At 48.8% G+C, this 21,562-nt stretch overlaps 2 protein-coding genes across 2 annotated transcripts in view; both read right to left on the bottom strand.

Moving 5' to 3' along the window:
- Positions 1-21,562, bottom strand: part of CUNH20orf194 (chromosome unknown C20orf194 homolog) — a 732,083-nt gene that overhangs the window by 324,198 nt on the left and 386,323 nt on the right. The gene's annotated exons all lie outside the window — the stretch shown is intronic.
- GFRA4 (GDNF family receptor alpha 4) overlaps positions 1-21,562 on the bottom strand; it is a 68,600-nt gene that overhangs the window by 20,032 nt on the left and 27,006 nt on the right. The window contains exon 2 of the mRNA XM_017828995.1: positions 213-491. Within this exon, the coding sequence (XP_017684484.1) occupies positions 213-486 (274 nt within the window). The 5' untranslated portion in view covers positions 487-491. The remainder of the gene's footprint in view (positions 1-212; positions 492-21,562) is intronic.

Here is a 21,562-nt window from a genome sequence, read left to right as displayed (position 1 = left end):
ACCAGCCTCTGGGGGAAGAACCTTTGGCTGAGATCCAACCTGAGCCTGCCCTGGCACAGCTCCAGCCATTCCCTCGACTCCTATCAGCAGGTCTTGAGAGGGAACAGGAGGCTACAGGGACGACCTTGTTTTGCAGGAGCTCTGCAGAGAGCTCCACGAGCAACTCCCTCTCGGGAAGGCCACCAGGAACGAGATCCCTGCAGGGGACTGACCTTCCATGAGGGTGTGGTGGATGCTCCAGTAGACACTCAGGCAGTGCTTCTCCTTCTTCATGCCCCTCTTGCACTTGCAGCCGTAGAGCTGGCTGGAGAGCAGGGCTGTCACCGTGCTCCGGCACTGGCTCTTGGCGTCGGGGCCCAGCTTGTTGGCCCCGTTCCCGGCGATGCACTGCCGCAGGGTCCGGAATTTGGCGCTGCACACGGGGTCGGTGGTGCACGACTCGCCGGCCTGCAGGCAGTCCCTGCTCGAGCCCACGGCTTCTGCCATGCCTTCTGCAAGGAAAGCAGAGTCACAGGATATCCTGAGTTGGAAGGGACGCGCCAGGACCATCCAGTCCAATCCCTGGCCCTGCACAGACACCCCAACAATCCCACCCTGTCCCTCGGAGGGTTGTCCAAACCCTCCTGGAGCTCTGGCAGCCTTGGGGCTGTGCCCACTGCCCTGGGGAGCCTGGGCAGTGCCCAAACAGCCTCTGGGGGAAGAACCTTTTCCTGAGATCCAATCTGAGCCTGCCCTGGCACAGCTCCAGCCATTCCCTGGATCCTGTCCCTGGTCCCCCAAGAGCAGAGCTCAGTCCCTGCTCCTCCTCTTCCCTTCCCATGGAATTTTCAACTGTAATGAGGTCTCTCCTCAATCTCCTCTCCTCCAGGGAAGAGGTGTGAGGGCTATGGAGCAACCCCAGGCAGGGAATGGATTGTGTCTCCCACAGCCTCCTTCCTCTAGGCTGCCCAGAGAAGCTGTGGCTGCCCCATCCCTGGAAGTGTCCAAGGCCAAGTTGGACAGGGCTTGGAGCAACCTGGGCTAGTGGAAGGTGTCCCTGCCCATGGCAAGGGGTGGGACTGGATGATCTCCACTTTCCCTTCCAACCCAAACCATTCCATGATTCCATGACAGGGTCAGCCTGGTAGCAGGATTACAAGTGGCAGAAACTCATCCCTGGTGCTTCCTCTTTGCTTCTCGGAGCACAAAAAATCTTCCCAAACCCATTCTCCTCCCTGCTTTCTCCCTCATTCCTGCTCTCCCAAGTTAACAGCAGCCCAACCCTACGGAGACCCCCGGCCTCTCCTCCTGTCACACGAATTCCCTGTGCCTACGCCTCCCTGGAGCTATGAATGGCTCTGTGTGGGTGTTCTGACACAGAGTCAGCCCACCTGTGTCGCAGGAGTTGGCCCTTGTTCCCTGTCAGCACATCCCCAGGACTCCCACTGGGTTTGTCTTGGCTTTTTCCAGGATTTTGGAAATTGTCTTCAGAGCTACTCGTGAAAATACAAAAGGGGTTTGTTCCCCATTTGGGGAGGGGAGACCAAAGCATGGGAGGAAGATGTTATTTCCACGTGGACATCAATAAATTAATTGATCAGGGCTCAGTGGAGCTGTGTCCCAGTGCCTGTAGCAGCCCAATTCCATGTTATTAATTGCTAAAACAGGCTGGACACATCCCAGCTGACTCCTTAGGGATGTTCCCACCCCAAGGTTCACAACAAAGGCAGGGCCAGAGGCTCAGCCGTGCTCAGCAGGACATGGTGGCATCCAGGTGGTGGAGAGGAGACAGGGCCAGGACAAGGGGAATGTCACCCCTTCCGGCTGGTGGGATGCTCTGGAGTGTGGTGACATAGGCTTGGGGGAGTGCTGAGCAGGGAAACCTGGGTTATGGAAGAGGAGAATCAGTTCCAGAGCCTGTAATATCATTTTCAGATCCTTCTGCACCATAAAAACAGAAACTGCTGCCATGACCTTGAAGGAGGATTTCTCAAACACCTCCCAAAGGAGCTCCCTGTCTCTGACATAACCTGTCTTCCCTTTGGATGGGAACCAGAAGGGTGAGGATGGATAAGGTTGGGAACCAGAAGGGTGAGGATGGATAAGGTTGGGAACCAGAAGGGTGAGGATGGATAAGGATGGGAACCAGAAGGATGAGGATGGATAAGATGAATGCAACTTCTGCTTTTTGAGCCACCCCAGTGCCTGTCACTGGTGAGACCCAAGTTAGACAATATTAGAAAATCCTCCCTCCTGAGAAAACAGTGAGTCCTTGATCTCCATCTCTGAGGGTTTCATGGAATCTCTGCTCTCTCCAAGATCTACTGATCTCTCCATAAAGTCCCTTCTTTTCACCTTCCACCTGCCACCTCTCCTCAATTTCTGCACCTCCCAGTCTAGTATTTGAGCCCAGTATACCCATCTCTCTTTCCTCAGCAGTCTCAGGGTGTTTGCTAAGAAGGAGCTGCCTCTGCTGCTCTTGACTAGAGCAGAAAGCAGCAGCTGGAGTGCAGATATTTCAGTGATGTTTATGACAAACTTTGGATGAACCCACCAGGAGGTTTCCTCCCGAAATATCCCGATGGCATCTCGAATGCAAAACCTTTCATCAAACCCCAGACCATTTCCAAGTGCCTCGTGGCCAATGCCAAGCTTTCAGGTATTTCAAATCTCACAACACCTCGGATCCCAGCTCTCCCACCCCTGATTTATTCATAGACCTGGTTTATGCAGCACTCAAGGCTTGTTTGGATCTGCCAAATGTGGAGGGAGAAATTATTTCCAGCATGTAGGAAACTCTGCCTTGGGCTGTCATATATTGAAGAACTCCGAAAACAAGGAATGAGTTTCCTTGAAATATCGTTTGGGCTGCAATTTCACTGAGATCCATAAAATATCTGAACATATCCAAGCAGAATCCGTAGGAATAAAGATGAAAAGTGCTTGGCTTATTTCACCCTGCCTTTCTCCAAAGGATCTGCTCTGGATGAGGATAAAGCACGGCGGGTTTTATTCTGGAAGAGATGACTTTGTCAGTGTCCTGTCAGCTGCTGGAAAAGTAGGTTAAAGCAGAGATTATAACCTTCCTTCCCCTTCTCCACTTCATGAATTGCAGAAGATACTCCCCAGGATGGTTATAAACACAACCAGCCTGTAAAAGCTGTAAAACACTTCGGGATCCCACTTTAAATAAATCAAGCAGATTGACCACTTGAGAAACTTTTAAGTAAATATATCCTCGGGCTGAGATTCGCTCCGCGGAACAAGGGCCAGGGGTGAATATTTACGGCCCAAACCCACGGCATAGAACGCCCCCAATTCAGATTTTATGGCAGAGAGCGTCACAAACGACCCGTGGCCACGTCACTTAAACCCCAAATCGTTCAGGGGCTTTCATTGTTAGAGGTGTCTTTGCAACTGAGACGACAGAACACCACGTTTCCCTCCTTGCATGGCCCCTCGGAGAGGAATTTTATGCAACATTAAGACAGAGTCTCTTAGGGGGGAAAAAAAAATAATAAATCTCTGTGACTTATAAAACGGATGGTGCTCCCTACCAGGCGGGACAAGAGCAATATTAGGTGTTCTATCCCAGAAGATGGAGTGGCCTCTCTGCTTTTTGCCTTCCAAAATAGCTCCTCGCGGACTTTGTGCCGCGGGATTTTCGTCCTCCCTGACCGAAAATCAGGATGTGCGCCCGGCTGGGTCTTCCATGCCTCTGCTGTTCTACCAGCAGCCCTTCCAGCTCCCCCTGCTCTCTTTAAAAAGCCATTTGTCTGGAGTTTTATCCCTCTCTCGCTGCTAATTTCACGCTGTTTACAGCGGGCAGATGGAGTAATGAGTTTATTTTCCCATCCCGGGCTCCACATCTGTCTCTGCTCTCGCTCGCCTCGGTGACACTCACACAGAGTCACTTCTCCTGTGCAGAAACCTGGCTCTTCCCATCTTCACAGACCCTCAGTTCCTCTCATACAGTCTTATTTTGCTGACCAAGAGGTCTGACTCTCCTCCAAGGAGATGATTTCCTTCCTCGAGGAAGTGCAGGTGGGGGTGAAGAAATGTGAAGGTGACCCCGTGTGGGCTGGAAATGGTGAATAAAGTGCCTGGAGAGCACCAAGGTGAGATCCTGCCACTCTCCTTTTCTGATCCAACCAATGCTTGGGCTTTGAATGTTTTAGGAGGAACCAAACCAGTTCATCCTGGGGTTTTGGGATACATCTCACTCCCCTCCAGTTCTTATATGTATTAGGTGTGAATATTTTTACAGTCCTGTTTTGAGGTGCTGGAGCATGTCCAGGGAAGGGAACAGAGCCAGGGAAGGGGCTGGAGCAGCAGGAGCAGCTGAGGGAGCTGGGGGGGCTCAGCCTGGAGAAAAGGAGGCTCAGGGGGGACCTTCTGGCTCTGCAACTCCCTGACAGGAGGGGGGAGCCGAGGGGGGGTCGGGCTCTGCTCCCAGGGAACAAGGGACAGGAGGAGAGGGAACGGCCTCAAGATGTGCCAGGAAAGGTTCAGGTTGGACATCAGAAGGAATTTCTTCCTGGAAAGGCTTGTTAAGCATTGGCAGGGGCTGCCCAGGGAGGGAGTGGAGTCCTCACCCCTGGAGGTGTCCAAGGAAGGACTGGCCATGGCACTCAGTGCTCTGGGCTGGGTGACAAGGTGGGGGGATTGGTCCAAGGTTGGACTCGATGATCTTGGAGGTCTTTTCCAATGTTAATGACTCTGTGATTCTGGTATTCACACACAGCCCTCCACAGTGATAACACTGTCATTATTTCCATGACAAGCTGTTGACACCAAAACATTTGGTGTTTGCTTTCACAGTATCTGCTGCTGAGACAAGAATAACCTCCCAAAATCTCCAAGAAAGCAACAGGAGTGGTTTATTATTCCTTTAGCTTGTTTCCAGCCTTGTTCTGCCTGCAAAGGTGGGTGAATGTCTTCATAGAATCTTAGAAGGTTTGGGTTGAAAGGGACTTTAAAGACCATCTTGTTCCACTCCCTGCCACGGGAAGGGACACCTTCCACTATCCCAGGTGGCTCCAAGCCCCATCTAACCTGGCCTTTATTCCAGATCTGATCTTCCAGCCAGCACATAGTCCATGTAAATGGCTGGGAGAGGACACTGCAAGGAATTTTCGCATCCTGTGCTGGTGTGAGAGACACCTGCAGAAAACAGGATCTCAACAAGAAGTGGGCACCAGACCATCCTTCTGTGTCCAGCTGCTAGAAATGGCCATCACTGGACAACCTGTGCAGGCTGGGTCAAACTAAAACAAGCCCCAAATTAATGTGCTTTCTAATAGAGAACTGTAATTTCAACCTCCCCAGAGCTGCCAGAAACAAGTTGTTACACACAGTCCTCCTGGAGTGAGAAACGATGGGAAATGGAGTCTTGAAGAAATATTCCTAGTATTTCCCAAATATCCATAAACCAAGAGTGATGAATGGGTTGGGATAGAGATGAACGAGGGCAGGTGGGCAATGCAGGTGGTCCCTGCTGAACCCTCTTTGGACTGTGGGGTTTTTTATGCCATGACTTTAGAGCCAAATGCTTGGGATCATGTCAGGAACAAACTCCTGTGCACAGCTCAAGTTTCCTTTCCCATTTGCTGCTGGAATAGTTGCAGAATGTGCAGAGCAGCCCCAATAAACACCAGTGGTCCTTCCCCCAAAACCTGCTCGGGAACAGCCCTCCCAGGAGAGGCCTCGTCCAGAACTCACCGCTGCCGCCTGGATTTCGTGGTGCCCAGAAATTCCCTTTGGGATTTCCAAGTTTCCTGCTCTTCCCCGTGTCTTGGCCTGTTCTCAGTGCATGCTCAGTGTTCCCTGAACACTATTTCCTGGATGAGATGAGAGGATCTAACCCGAGCAGGACACCACCAGGCACCGCTGTCAGACCTCTGCGGGCACGGATGGTTTTACCAACACAACACACACACACACACTCCCCTTGAAATCCCACACTGCAAACCAATCTTTTCCTAGTGATCCCTCCCACCTGGGGAGGTGGAATTTGCTGGGAACACCTCAGGAATGTGAAGTCTGAGGGTACCTGCCAAAGCCACACCGGAGAGTTCAGGCCAGCAACGTGCTGCGTGTCCTGAGCAGGCACCAAAAATGTGCTGCCTGGCTCTTTGCACCTCCAGCTCTGACCTTTTCTCCCCTCCCTTTCAGGTCTTTTGTCTGTGTTTGCTCCAAACAGGGCTTCACAGGAGCTGGGGAAATACAAATAACCACAGTGACATTCACTAAGTGTTTCCTTCCTGAAAGGAGATAATTTACTCCTCGTGGGCAGTCAAAGCCAGAAGGAAACACGTTCCTCCGACCTCTCTTCCTGCTTATCACAGATTTCTCCAGAACACCCAGATGCCCTCAGAGAAGCCTGAAAACTCGAGATGTCCCGCAGGTCAAGACCCCTCTGTGACAGGAATTTTATTAAGCAAGTCAAGGAATCAGAGAATCATGGAATGGTTTGAGTTGGAAGAGATCTTAAAGATCAGCCAGTTCCACCCCCTGCCATGGGCAGGGACACCTTCCACTAGACCAGGTTGCTCCAGCCTGGCCTGGGACACTTCCAGGGATCCAGGGGCAGCCACAGCTTCTCTGCCCAACCTGGGCCAGGGCCTCCCCACCCTCACAGCCAACAATTCCTTCCCACTATCCCATCTAGCCCTGCCTTCTGGCAGTTTGAAACCATTTTTCCTTCTCCCATTGCTCCATCCCTTGTCCAAAGTCCCTCTCCCAGTCTCTTGGAGCCCCTTTAGGCACTGGAAGGTGCTGGAAGGTCTCTCCAAAGCCTTCTCTTCTCCAGGCTGAACAACCCCAATCCTATCTCGCCGCCCTTTGGCACTTTCAGGAGGATCCTCTCTGTCCTGTGAGGACTCACAATGCAAGGAAAGACTAAAATATTATGGCCACAAGTGTGAAATGAAAGCCTAAGAGGGCTCAAGTGAGTTGGGTTTTAGACATCTGAGATGAACTCAATAATCCCTCATTTTCCTTGGACAGCCCTGGATCCCTCTCAGCCGTTTCCCAAGAGGGCAAATGTCACTCTGGCTTTGATGAAGCCTGAAAAGATGAAGCCATTTATTTGCCTCCCACCAATTCAACAACTAGAACCCGGCTGGGAGAAAAAAAAAAAAAAATTAATAATTGTGGGCTGGGGCATCGATTGTTGGATTGTGGCTGCAAACTTTCAAGCTGGGAGAAAATCCAGAGCCCTCTGGGGGCCTGTGGTCTGGGGAAGTCACATCGTGTCTCCATTACCCTCAAGGAGAAAAGAATTCATCATGAAAACCCCTCCTTTTAAGCTGGGGTGAAGTCTCCCTCGATATCATGGCTCTCCTCCACTCACACATCCTTTCTGACAGGGCTTCAGCCTTTGTTTCCTAAAGATGCCCCTGGAATGCCCCCGTCCTGCTGGACTGACTCAGCCAGAGGAACCACCAAATCAGCTGGAAAAAAATATCCCCCTGAAAGGAAGAGGAAAATCAACCCAGCACGCTCAGTGCATGACCTGGGTGCAAATAACTGCGTATCTATTCCAAATATTTGTGTCTCTATTCCAAATTATTGTGTATCTCTCCCAAATAATTGTGTGTCTATCCCAAATAAATTTAATTCCCCTGACCAGAAAAAGAGCTTAAAACTTTGGAGCATCCATGAATCCTCATGGGTACATGTTATTCTGAAATATTGGCTGTCTCATATAACAGGATACAACAAGTTCTGGCAGAGAACATGATCTGTGTCACACTCATTCCTTGCCAAAATTTGGGGACACCACGATATTGAGGTGTTGGGAAGCTCCAATTCCTGATTTCTGCTGGAGCAGAGGTGCTTCCCCCATCCCAAAGCTCACCAGTTGTATCACCAACAGCAGGGTTGTGATCATTAGGATCTTAACACCTAAAAATAAGAATCCCATCCCGTGGGATAAGTGGGATATCAGCTCCTTGTGTGTCAAGATAAGAGCACATCCAGCTGGGAGCACTGAGGACAACTGAGGTCTCCAGGGCCACAGATCTCTAAATAATTAAGCAGATACATAAAAGACCACAAGTTCTACTTAAATCTGACTTTAAAATGTCCTGGGCAGTGGTACAGACGTGAAGATTCTCTGCTGAGCCACAGTGAAGGAAATGTAGACCCAGGACAGCTCCTATGTAGGTCTGACTCTGGTTGGATCTGCTCAATCATATCCCTTTGTCCTCTTCCCCCTTTCTGACCTCTCCTGGTCCTCCTCCAGAGTTCTCCCAGTGTGCTGGGCAGGGCTCAGCCACATCCCTGCTCACCCTAAAGATGATGAGAGTGAGGAAAAAAGGTTGGATTCCATGTTTTCTTGTGGCTTCAGGTCTGGCACTTGACCTTCACACAGAATCATGGAATTATTTAGCTTGGAAAAGCCCTCTTAGGATCATTGAGTCCAGCATTGCCAAGGCCACCACTAACCCATATCCCCAAGTGCCACATCCACAGGGCTTTTGAAGACTTCCAGGGATGGTGATTCCACCATTTCCCTGGGCAGCCTTTTCCGATGCCCTGACCATATTCCAGTGCCTGACCAGACCGCTGGAGAAAGCACATCCTAAGGAAGGTGACTCAATGAGAATATTGAGGATTCTCGATGTCCAAAATGATCTTTCCTCTTCCGATTAGGCTGATCCCAAGAAGACATTGTGAGCATCCCAGAAAGGAATCCATTATTTCCTTGGACAGCCACAGCACAGTGAGGCAGTGGAACTGCAGATTTCCTGAATCTCTTGGAAAACCTTAACCTGATCACTCCAGAAAGCAGGGAAGGGAGAAAAATGTGTGTTTGGAGAGAGGGTTGTGGAAAACGCAGTGAGCACTGTTCAAAATTCCAGCTGATGGGAACATATATGGACTTTCCAGCTGTTTTGCTCGGAATGTGTATTTATTGCTGCCATTTTAAAGCAACTCTTCCCAGGTTATCAAAATCCTTGGAAGGAAAGCTGCCATTGGAAGGGGAGTTGTTATCACTTCAACCAGGTGAACCCAGAGTGACCTAAAAAAGATGGGAATCACTGGGAATGCTCCACATAGAGTGAATTCCATCTGCCCTGTGACAGGGCGACACATCAGAGCTCTCAACAATGAAAGGAACCCTCTTGGGGAATCTTTTCCTAACATTTGGCCACAGCAGCCCCAAAGACAGAAGATCATTCCCCACTGGAGGGGAAAAAGGGTGTTTTGAAGCGTGTTACCACCCTGAAATGTGGCAAAAAAGGGGCATTTTTAGATGAGAAGCGGAGATTTCGAAAAGATCACAGAATGGTTTCCTCAGAGCCCCGTCCAACCTGACCCTGAACGTTTCCAGAGATGGAAAATCCACCACCTCCCTGGACAACCAACCACAACTGAAGTGCTGATGACTTGCTTGGTGCCACCATGACCTTGGTCACCAGCTGGATTTGTCAGAGAGAAAGGAAATGAAAATTCCATGTCCCTGATGCAAGTGTAAGGTAAAAAAATACAGCAGAAGGATAAAAGTGTAAGGTAAGGAATAAGCAGGAGAATAAATGTTTAAGGTAAGGAATAAGCAGGAAAATAAATGTTTAAGGTAAGGAATAAGCAGGAGAATAAAAGTTTAAGGTAAGGAATAAGCAGGAAAATAAATGTTTAAGGTAAGGAATAAGCAGAAGGATAAATGTTTAAGGTAAGGAGCATCCTGCAGGTGCAGGAAGAACATGGCAAAGGTGGCACAATCATGTATAGAGACATTCAAAGACAAGTTGAGGGAAACTGGGAAAATTAAGGAATAATTTAATCACAGCAGGGTTTGTGCCATCAGCAACACGCTGGACACTCACAAGTCTCCCCTCCTTGGATCATGTGCTCAAATTAATTATCAGTAACTGCCAGGGGGCTGATTTTCCAGTCTTTAGAGGAAAGGAAGTGCTCTGTGCTCCAGCTCCTGGTACAGGAGTGTCTCTGCTGCTTCCAAAGGCTGCGTTTCTCAAGGCAGAGCAGTGATAATGGAACATCCTTTGAGTGCAGTCCCTGAGCTCTGAGACCCCCAGGGAGCTCAGTGTGGGGGTGTTTGAGCTTCCTCAAAAGTCTGCACCTGTAACAAGATTTATCTTTAAAAGGAAAACTGTGATTGAGACTGGAGAACACACTTCCACCACGTTCTCCTGCTCCCTGATTCCTTGACTGAGCTGAGAATTAAACGCTTTTCATCTCCCCCTTTGGCAAAGAGAAATTCTTCTCACGTTGCAGTTTCTGCTCATCTGCCACTAAAACAGCATCCAGGGGTCATCACCACAGAGCCTGAAGTAACTGGGCTCCTCAGACATCCTTTGATTTCCCACATGTCTTTTTATTTCTCTGTCTGTGCCTCCAGATCAGCTCAGCTCCCCAGCCCAGATTTGGATAAGCAAGGCAGCCTAATTCTCAGCTTTCCAAGCAAAAAATTTCAACTGAGGAACAATCAGTGCCTTCAAGGCAGCCTGCTCAAGTCCAGCAGAGATCCACATCTTTCTCAGCACCTGGAGTGGTTTTATGCACGTATAAAATCAAACAGCTGTGATTTTTTTAACTCCCTTGGCGCCACTTTGCTTCAAATCCTTTGACTGAAGAATTCACCAACTTCGAAACTTCACCAACTTCAAAACTTGAAAACTCCTGTAAATTAAGTGTGGATTGATATAAAAGAAATAAATGACCATTTCTGGTCAAATAAAGGTTTATTGTTTCTTACAGGATAATTTAATGGAAGGATCTCTAATAATGCAGTCCCAGAGTACCCTGGACAATCCAACGTCTGACCCCATCATTGCTTTTTCTCTCCAAGGTAGCAACTATTGACACATTTCATGTGTATCCATTGATCCATTTTTTGCATCCCTGGAAGATTTGTGACCACTGCAGTACATTTTTCACGATCTCACAGATCCTATAGAATAACTCGGGGCTGGAGTATTGACACCACTCATTTTTGGATCTGTGCTATCGATTACAGAAAGCTCTGATCAGGATGGATGTGCAATTCCCAAACCTTCTTCCAGTGGCACCGTTAAAAGCTTTTTTCCCCCTTTTCTCTCTTCATGTGGCCTCTGGAAGTTTATTCCCTACTGTGTTTGAGGTGAGAGGAATCTCTCCCACCAGATTTGCACGGCTTGTGCTGCTCTCCACACTTTCTTCAGGAACAGACACCTCAAACACTCTCAGGATGGTGCCTGTTCCCAGTTTTCCTGGTTTACACACTCCCCAGACTCCATGGATGCAGCTGGAAAAGGAAAGCTCAGCACCCTCCTGCCTTCTCACAGGTGGATGAGCTTTTCCTTTAGGAATGGTGAATCTGGGCTTCATTTTTTGTTGGGATCCATTTGCCCCACCTGAATATTTTCCTTTAATATCCCCTGGAGCAAAGACATCCCTGTGGACGTGAAGATGCTGTTTCCAGAGTGTTCCAGAACACCCAGTCCACAGGAATTCTGTCACACTGTCCTGAGCCATTCACAGAGGGATTTAGTTGCCAAGTGGTTCATCTTCAAGGTGAATATTCCAGTTTAGGTTGGAAGGGGCTCTGAGCAACGTGATGTAGTGGCAGATGTCCCTGCTTACTGCAGGGGGTTGGATTAAATAACCTTTAAAGGCCTCTTCAAAACCCAAACTATTCTATGGCTCCATGGCACAACTTGCCCAAACTGAATGTTTGCTTTCTCCTCTCTTTGGCTTCCCAAACTCCCAAAACTCCCACACTGGCAGCCCTGTTTCATTTGAAATCCTTCTTCATAACACCCCAGAAAGACCAGGCCTCTCATTTAATTCCAGGAGCCAATCTCTGCAAACCTTTTCTTACCTGTCCAAGCAGCATCTCTGTGACCCCCTGGCTTTGGCAGAGTCTGTGTGGATGTCAGTTCATTTATACTTTCTCCCAAACCTTTCACATTTCGGATTTGAAATCAGATTTCTCTTGCCATGCCCCGTTTTTCGACTCTTTTGCTGTCCCCCTCAACCTTTCAGGATATCATCTCCCTGAGCTACAACGCCCTCATTCCCTTCAAATAATTCTTGCACTTTCCTGTCGAGGTTAAAACCCAGAGGGAAACTTGTCCAAGGAACATCTCCCATCAGGGGCATTGGAAATGCAGCTTTTCAAATTCTCCTTGCTCGGGACAATTTGCAAAGAGCCAAAAGGGGGCAAATCACAGGACAAGGGAAAACACGTCTCCAGCCGCTGCCTTCAAAACGTCTCCCTCGGCACACGAGGGGGAATATTTCCTCTGAATATTCCTACGGAGTTATCTGGGATCTGACCTCGGTCTGAGGGACTTGTCCTTCTTTCCTGCTGTTCCCAGGGGCAGGGATACTGCAGTGGCTTCTATTTTTAACCATTATTGTCAGGGTTTGCAGACAGTCCAAGTCCTTCCCTTCATTTCTGCCTCGTGAGCAGAGCAGCATTTCTGGAGGCTGAAGCACCGAGGGCTTGGGATCTGCCAGCCCAGATTTCCATGCCTTGCTCACCAATTCCATTCAAGACATCCCAACATTGTATTATTTTTCCCTTTTCCCCCCCTCTTTTTAACCAGGTTCCTTCTTTTAATGACCTTACTCACAAACCAGGGCCTCACCTATCACTCGGCTGTGACCCACCTGCACTGCTGGTGTAATTTATTTTCAGTTTATTGAAGTTTTAGCTTAACTTAACCCCCCATTTAATCCCAGCACTCCTATTCCCTGGTCTAAACTTCTCAGTGTATCCCTTTTTCCTGCTCCTGATTCCACCTGGTGCTTCACATTCTTTAAAGGTAAACCCAAAAAAGGATTTACACTGGGGAGAAAATGAAAACAGTCCAAAATCTTCCCATCTGTCTTGGTCTCTGGTTGCAGCCAGTTCCTGTGGAGGAGATGTTGCTGAAGAAGGAGCTGATGGAGCAAGGATGAGGGTGAGGAGAGGGATGTTTGTGCTGGTGATCCATGGATGGACAGGTGATGGCTCACAAATTGGGAATAGAATGGATCTGGCATTCATGGCCATGGATTTTTCCCTCTTGAGCACAAGCGAGTACAAGACCTTGGATTTCTGCTGTGGCCAAGCCAGGACATGTGGGGGGTGATGAGATGGGCAGAACTTCCAAGGGGTAAAGGTGAGATGGGCAGCAATTCCAAAGAGATAAAAGTGAGATGGACAGCAATTCCTGGGATAAAGGTGAAATGGGCAGCACTTTTAAGGGATAAAGGATGAGATGGGCAGAACTTCCAAGGGATAAAGGTGAGATGGGCAGCAATTTCAAGGAGATAAAGGTGAGGTGGGCAGCAATTCCAAGGGATAAAGGATGAGATGGGCAGCAATTCCAAGGAGATAAATATGAGATGGGTAGAAATTCCAAGGGATAAAGGTGAGATGGGCAGCAATTCCAAGGGATAAAGGTGAGATTGTCAGCATTTCCAAGGGATAAAGGATGAGATGGCAGCAATTCCAAGGGATAAAGGATGAGATGGGCAGAACTTCCAAGGGATAAAGGTGAGATTGTCAGGACTTCCAAGGGATAAAGGATGAGATGAGAAGGTGATAAAGGTGAGATAGGCAGCAATTTCAAGGAGATAAAGGTGAGATGGGCAGCAATCCCTGGGATAAAGGTGAAATGGGCAGCACTTTTAAGGGATAAAGGATGAGATGGGCAGAACTTGCAAGGAGATAAAGGTGAGATGGGCAGCATTTCCAATGAGATCAATGATGAGATGGGCAGCACTTCCAAGGAGATAAAGGTGAGGTGGGAAAAGAGATAAAGCAATTTAAGGACCCAGAACCTTTTGGGAAAAGCCTTGGGAATGACACCAGGCTGCTTCTGTCATATCCCACCACACCCTCCATAGAATAAGAGCTTTTCCCTTCAAATATTGCCCTAAAATCCAGTTCCCCTCATTCAATAGAAGTGCTTATGCAGAAATGTGCTCTCCCAGGAACCTGCCGGGGAATCTGTGTAGATCAACTACGAGAAACGACAGAAAAATACCTTTATCTTTCAAATCTTTATGAAGGATGAGATCCCAAAGGAGTGGACAAAGAAATACCCTTTTTAAAGCAGCAGAAGGATGAGTTACAGACCCATCACGTGGATGAGGCTGACCAGGGAAGAGAGGGGTGACACGTGTGATGTGACCTTTCCAAGCTGTTGGGCACAAGCCCATGTGATGTGACCACAGGAGTGGCCTCTGAACAATCCTGGCCAAGGGAGTGCTCATGAATACAGAGCTCCAAGAGGAGCAGCAAAGGCACATTTTCCACCTAAGAAGGTCTTTGAGAGCCTATCCTGAGCCTGGGACTGTTCAATATTCCCATAATGACTTTGATGATGGAACAGAGAATAGTTTTCTGTAATTTGTGGCTGGCAGAAGATGAGGAGGAGGGGAGTGTCACAAGCAACGGGCAGGGCAAGACAGGAATTCCAAATTAGCTGTTGAAGGCGGTGTCTGAAATCAGGAGGACCAGAAGCAAAACTGGCACTGGGTGACGTGAGTGTGAAAGGACAGGAGGGAAAAACAAACCCAGGAGTTTGGGAGACATGACCATGGGGTGGGAGGTGGTGACAGGCTGAGCAGGGGCAAGAAACAGGGTGAAAACACGAGGCCTGGGACATGAGTGGCACATATTTGTCACAGGAAGCAATTATCCTGCACTTCTCAGCTCCAGCAACTGGAGTTTGAGCCCACCTTTTGATGTGCCAACACACGTTAAGGGAGATGAAAGGATTCCAGGGGAATTTTATTAAAATTATAAGTGGTTCTTCAGGCTGAGAAAAGGCTGGAGAAACGGGGATTTGTGTGGTTTAAGATGAAGGCTGTGAAGAAACAAGATCAGAGCACTTGAACATGTAAACAAGACGTCTCAGAAGTGGACAGTGATTGATAACCCTCCACTGCTGGGGGAATGTAGGATGAGAAGCAATTTTGAGTAAATGTGTAGCAAGGGAGATTCGGGTTCAATATGAAGAAAAATGTTACAGGGGAAGTTGAAAAGTGGAACAGATTATGGAGGGTCTGTTTAATCCCCAGCAGGGGAATTATTTATGGAAGCATCTGTCAGAAACAGCTCTTGCATCCTCCCTTTCCCTGCTGGAGCAGCAGGTGTTGGACATGTGGTCCCTTCCCGTCCTCTGCTCCTGGGACACTGCCCATGGAAGACTTTGTGGCAGGTGGGGATGTGTAAAGTGAGAGCAGCCACCTCAAAATCAAACAAACCGTGCTGGAGTAAGACACAAATGAAGGGTGAATAAAGTCCACGTGAAGTTTGGCTCTCCCAGAACAAGGCCAGGTTGGACAGGGCTTGGAGCAACCTGGGCTAGTGGAAGGTGCCCCTGCCCATGGAAGGGTGGAATGGGATGATCTTTAAAGTCCCTTGCAACTAATGTCCCAGGTTGCTCCAAGCCTCATCCAACCTGGCCTTGGACACTTCCAGGGATCCAGGGGTAGCCACAGCTTCTCTGCCCAACCTGTGCCAGGGCCTCCCCACCCTCCCAGCCAAGAATTCCTTCCCAATATCCCACCTGTCCCTGCCCTCTGGCAGTGGGAAGCCAATCTATTCCACGATTCTTGCAGTTAAGCAGTGCCTTCACTCCACAGGAAGGTGTGTGAAACCAAAGCTGAGGAGAAGAAGGTCTGGTGAAAATGTTGGGGGAAAAAAGAGAAGCTGCATTTCCTCTTCTGAGCATAATTATGCAGGCTGGTGGTTATGGGACTCTCTTGGGAAGCAAAGGAAATGAGTTTGGATGCCTTCCCACTTGGGGAAGTGCTGCAAGCACCAGACTAATCCATGAAATACAAGCTGTTTGAGATAGAATGTGGGATTGGGCAGGTGCTGAGCATGGAAGTGGGAAAATGCAGCCATTTGGATTATGGACCTTCCAGTACCTTCCAGTGCCTGAAAGGGTTCAAAGACAGCTGGAAAGGGACTTTGGAGAAGGGTCTGGAGTGACAGGACAAAGGGGAATGGCTAGATGGGATATTGGGTAGGAATTCTTGGCTGTGAGGATGTGAGGCCCTGGCCCAGGTTGGGTAGAGAAGTTTTGGCTGCCCCTGGATCCCTGGAAGTGTCCAAGGCCAGGTTGGACAGGGCTTGGAGCAACCTGGGCTAGTGGAAGGTGTCCCTGTCCGTGACAGGGGATGGAACAAGATGGTGTTTAAAATCCCTTCCAACACAAACCAGCCTGTGATCCCATGATCATTCCATGATTTTCCTAGAAATGAAATAGAGAAAACCAGTTGCCTACTGGCTCAGCACAGGGCTTTGCTGGGATGGTGGAGAGCCCAGTGTTGGGCAGGTTGACCAAGCCAAGAACATCCATATCCCAGGGGAGATGGGAGGCTGCTTTCCCATTTGGATTTATCTTTCAGATCCATGAGTTCCTCTGCCTTGTTCAGCAAAGAGATCAGGCCAGCCCTCCCTGAGCAGCTTTTCCTGCCTCCTCATATTCTACCACAGCTACTGAAGCCCTGGTTTCATCCACTGGCTGCCCCCAAACACTGACAGTCCCACCAAACAGCACAAAGGTGGCTGGATTTTTAAAGCACAGTCAACACCCTCTGGAGATCTGTGTGCTCCTTTTCCATCCTTGCCAGGGATCTGAGGGAACTGCTGATCCAGAGCCCATTTGTTCCCTCTGCCCCCTCCTTTGTCTCCAGAACAGCTCCAAAGGCAGAGCGTGGATCATCCCCTTGTCCACTCCCGCCAACAACAAAACAGGGGCAATGCCTTCAAGGATGGAATTTTCAGCCCGTGGAGCTCAGAAAGCTCTCCAGGGGATTTGTGGAGCCCACTGCATCAAACAGCCCTAAAAACACATCGATGTTGTTGGTTCAGCAGGGGCCAGGAGTCGTTTTCAGGTCACCATTCCCGCAGGGGAGAAGGGAGCAGAAAATCACATTTCCTTCGTTTGATCTCTGGCACTTGGCTGGCTCAGGGAAGTCCTGAGTGTTGAGTTTGAGCTGCTGCCAGACTAACAACTGTTAGCAAGAATGGACAGCACTTGGATGGTGCCTTCAGTGGTTTCAACACTCTCATCCACCCCACACATCATCACAGCTGAGCACCGAGAAACCTTCCGGCCCTGCCTGTGAAACACAAGCTGGGCCAGGACAACTGTGCAGACCTTGAATAAGGACAGAACCTGCCCCGTTTTTAAAGGGTCATTTAGCAGTGAACCCTCTTCTTAATGTACCTCTTTAAAGCACTTGAACACCAGCACGTTCTGCCCTGCCCTGCTCCGACGGAGATCCCGGCCCCGCGTCACCCAGCAACTGTGACCCCTTTTGCTGTGATTAAGTTCAGTTTTGTTCCACCCACTTTCTTTTTTTTTTTTTTTTGCACATGATTAACTGGTGGGTAAAAAGGCCCCCCCTTTTTTTTTTTTTTTAAATATTTTCCTTTGCAAGGGCTGAAAGCAGTTTTTAATCACATGTAATTCCACGCTCGCCGTGCCGTTCGCGTTCCCCGCTTTGAGACGAATTTGGCACCAAACGTGCACTCAATTAAACTCCCCCGCCTCTGTTTTTCTTTCTGGAAGTCACAGAATTCATTCAAACAAAAGCTGAACCCTCCTGAAGTTTTATAAAGATTAATGATGATTAAAACCCAAGAGCAGAGATCCTTCTCCTGACTTTCCCAAAGCCACGGGGTTCCAATTTTATGTGCTCCAGTGACACTTTTTTCCAGGCGACCTTTGGGTTCAAAGACAAAATTGTGTCCATGTGGGCACCAGCCCAGGTCATTGCATCAATCCATCAGTGTTTCTTCTCTCACTGACCTCTTTTTGCCCCTGACACTAAATATTAGATGGGAAGGCTGGAGTTTGTAAGCCCAAAGCAGAAGTGAGGACGAATAAGGCAGAAATTGAGATTAAAGGAGGAAGCCAAGTTGGAAAAACTGGAGAAAATTGTAGTTGAAGGAGGGAAAAGGCAGTGAAAAATAAGTTCTGATGCAGGACAACTGGAATTTAGGTAAACATATGTACATATGTATTTAAATAGATAATTGATATCATAGCAGAGAGATGGTCAACACAGAGATGAGGAAAAGTTAGGAAATGCAAAGAGGAACATGAATTAAATGCTTGTAGTTACCCCCTGGAATCACTTCAGTGACTACAGGAGAGTCCAGGGATCATCCCCATGGACAGTGAGGCTGATGGGGGAGGCAGACAACAAACAGGGGATGGGAGGTCATGGAAGGAAAGAGGCAGGAACAGCAAAAAGATAAAAACTAAGAGAACTTATATTGGAATAAACAAAACTCCATTTTAAAGGGACACAGAGGCTGCAAATGCACAGATTAACAGGTTGGGATAATCCAGAAGGAGCTGGAATCCACCCTTCCCATCCCAAACCAGCAAGATGGAATATTCTATACCAACAGAGTCACAAAACAACTCCAGCCTGTGAGTTAATACAACGTTTTACAGGAGTGATTCCTATTACAGAATCCTTATCCCTTATCCTATATATCCTTATTCCACTGCCCAGAACATCAAGTTAGAGCCAGAGATACTATTTTAACAATCCAACTTGGGTGGAAAACGAACCTTTGGAAGGAGTGTAAGCCTTGTTTGTACCTGGTGGAATATTCAGGGAGAAGCTGCACCCTGAGATCTGAGCAGCCTTGGCAAGTCTTTTCAAACACATCCCATAAAAGGGGGAGAGAAAGAGATATTTCATCCATGTGAGTCATAAAAGGCATAAAACCAGCGTGGAGGGCACAGAATAAGGAAAACCAATGGAAATGTGGAGAGAGAGAGAAGAAGAGAGAAGACAAATGGGCCACGTCTTGGGGTGGGCCCAAAACCAAGGTGACAGGTTGGTTTCCCCCAGAGCTGCTGAGTTGGGCAGATGATGGACAATGAGGGCGGTGTGTTAAAAAAATAAAGTATAAAGTGTAGAACAGAAAGCAAATGTTTGATTATTTGTCGTATAAGGGCTGTGCAGAGGAAGGAAGAAGTCAAGGCCAGGTTGGACGGGGCTTGGAGCAACCTGGGCTAGTGAAAAGTGTCCCTGCCCATGGCAGGGGGTGGGACTGGATAAGCTTTAGAGTCCCTTCCAACACAAAGCATTCCATGATTCCATGGTAATTGTCTTGGAATCCTTTAGTTGGTCCCACCTGAGGTAGATATCCATGTTTCCATAGCACCAGAGGAGCTCATTGCCCACCTGTGGGTGTTCAGTGCCATTTGGGACGCTCCAAGACATCTGAGGTGTGCCACAGTGCCACGGGAATTGTGCACATTTCTGGAGCCTTGGGCAGGGCAGCCTGACATGTAAAACTAGAGGGATAAAACCCTTGGAGCTGAATCCTGGTCCTGCAGGAACAAGTGCTGAAGGTTCAGTGAATTGTGGAAGTCCCAGGAGTCAAAAGTAGCCAGAGCAGAGCCCACCAACTTCCTTGTCCAGGGAAGCAGGAAGGGGATTCAAGAGAAGCCCCCTGGCCTGTGGCAGGGATTAAATAAAGCATCTGGAGCCAGTCAGAGCCAGGTGGGATGGGATTTCCCAGTTCCCCTCAGCAGCAAAGTGCCAGCAGTGCCATCTGCCACAAACCCCGGGGTCCCTGGGAAGCAGCCCCTCTGAACTCCCCCGGGAAGGGAACAGCATCCTCCAGTCACCCTGTCCTCACCTGATCGTGGCAATCACACGTTCCCTCCATCCCAGAGATCCCAGAGGATGGGAGGAAATTAAATAATAATAACTTATTAAGCGAGTTCTGAACCTTTGTGCTGAACTGTCTCCTCTCATGCCCTCGCTGTTTCTGTCCTGGAAACCCGTTTTCAGCCTCAGCTTAAAGAAGCAAAGATGAATTTTGCTGGAAGGAATGATCTTGTAATCCAAGACAACTTGATCCAGACAAAGGTCCACTAACTTGCTGCAAGGCTTCTTTTACCCTTCTAATGCAGGAGTTCACCCAGCAGCGGGAGCAGAATCCTAAAATTTAATTACTGGCCTCAATTCACAGGCAATTATTTATGACACACTTCCAATGATTATTCACAGGTTCCATATTGGGGGCGGGGGAAGGTCAGCAGGTTGCAAACAAGCCTGAAATTCAGAATGAACTTGCTGAGGAGAGCTGGGGAAAGATGATTGTGATGGGAAATGCAAGAGAAGAGCATAAAGGATATTGATTATGAAGATTTACCAGGAACACATGTACTATTAAAAACCCTATTGCACATCAGTGAATTTCAGACATTAAATCAACAGAACCTTTAAAGGGAAATCACATTTTCTATCATCTAATCAATGCAGGTAACAGTGTTGTTGGTCTATCTTCCCTGCTCTCTGTTTACCTCAGTTTGGAGAAGTTCAGTGTTTAATGAGATTTTAATTGTCCTGAAGTTTGAATAGACCAGAGGCAGCTGAAAAAGCCAGAAGTAATAAAGCCCAGCTTTCTTGCTGCCTGTCCACAAAGCCCAGGCAATCACAGCCCTCCTTGAATGGATTTGTTATCTCAATAACCCTTTTCTTCCCCCGCAAGGCACCTTGAGCTGCTCTGCTGAAGGCAACACAAAACTGTGCCAGCAACCAGCTGTGAGGACCCTCTTCCCCCAGCACACGATGGAAAATAATCCAGAGGTGTTTGGGACCTGGCCAGGGACAATATTAGTGGTCAAGCCCAGTTCCTTTGGTGCCTTTCACCTTCTAGGGTCACACTTGTGTTTCCAAGTGCTCCTGCAGTCTGGGTGATTGTTCCTGGCTCATTGTGGGGATCAACAAGAAGGGAAAGGGCTGCTTTTCATCTTCACAGTGTTTTTCATCTTGAGAGTGTTTTTCCAGCAGTGGATGAACTTGAGGCTCTCAGTGCCCAAGGCAGAATCGAGCTCCTGCAGTATTTCCCCACGGAAATGGCAGAGAGGTTCTGATGCAGGAGAAGGTTGGAAGGTCCCTTCCAACTCAGAATTCTGTGATTCTTGAAGGTTGGGAATCACCAGGTGAGGTACCACAGTGCCCTTGGGAAAAGGAGATCGTGGAATCACAGAATCTCCTGAGCTGGGAGGGATTCCCAAGGATCATCCAGTCCAACTCCTGGCACTGCACAGACACCCCAACAATCCCTCCCTGTCCCTCAGAGCGTTGTCCAAACCCTCCTGGAGCTCTGGCAGCCTTGGGGCTGTGCCCACTGCCCTGGGGAGCCTGGGCAGTGCCCAACCAGCCTCTGGGGGAAGAACCTTTCCCTGAGATCCAACCTGAGCCTGCCCTGGCACAGCTCCAGCCATTCCCTGGGTCCTGTCCCTGGCCACCAGAGCTGCTACACCCTTTTAAGACCACACAAACCACAAGGAAGAGATGCCAGCCGGGAGGGAATGGGCAGGAGCCTGTCCTGGTCCAGACCCACCCACGAAGAGCTGATCCCAGGGCAGGATCCTGCTGGAAATGCAGGAGATGGGCCCTTTGAGGATGGTGGTGTGCCTGCAAGCTCCCTTTCTTGTGTGGTCTCGTGCTGAGCTGTCAGCAGCTGCTGTGGAGTAAAGGAGGCCAAAAGGAGAGGCTGCAAATTCAGGGATTGTGGGAATGAAGGACGACCAGGAGCTGGATGTGGGCAGTGATCGGAACAGAGCTCGTGTGCACAGTCCAG

Source organism: Lepidothrix coronata, unplaced genomic scaffold (genome assembly GCF_001604755.1).
Source record: "Lepidothrix coronata isolate B3197 unplaced genomic scaffold, Lepidothrix_coronata-1.0 Scaffold156, whole genome shotgun sequence".
In the NCBI taxonomy this organism is placed as follows: Eukaryota; Metazoa; Chordata; class Aves; order Passeriformes; family Pipridae; genus Lepidothrix; species Lepidothrix coronata.
The sequence above is the reverse complement of the archived record's forward strand: the minus strand, read 5'-3'. Positions and strand labels throughout refer to the sequence as shown.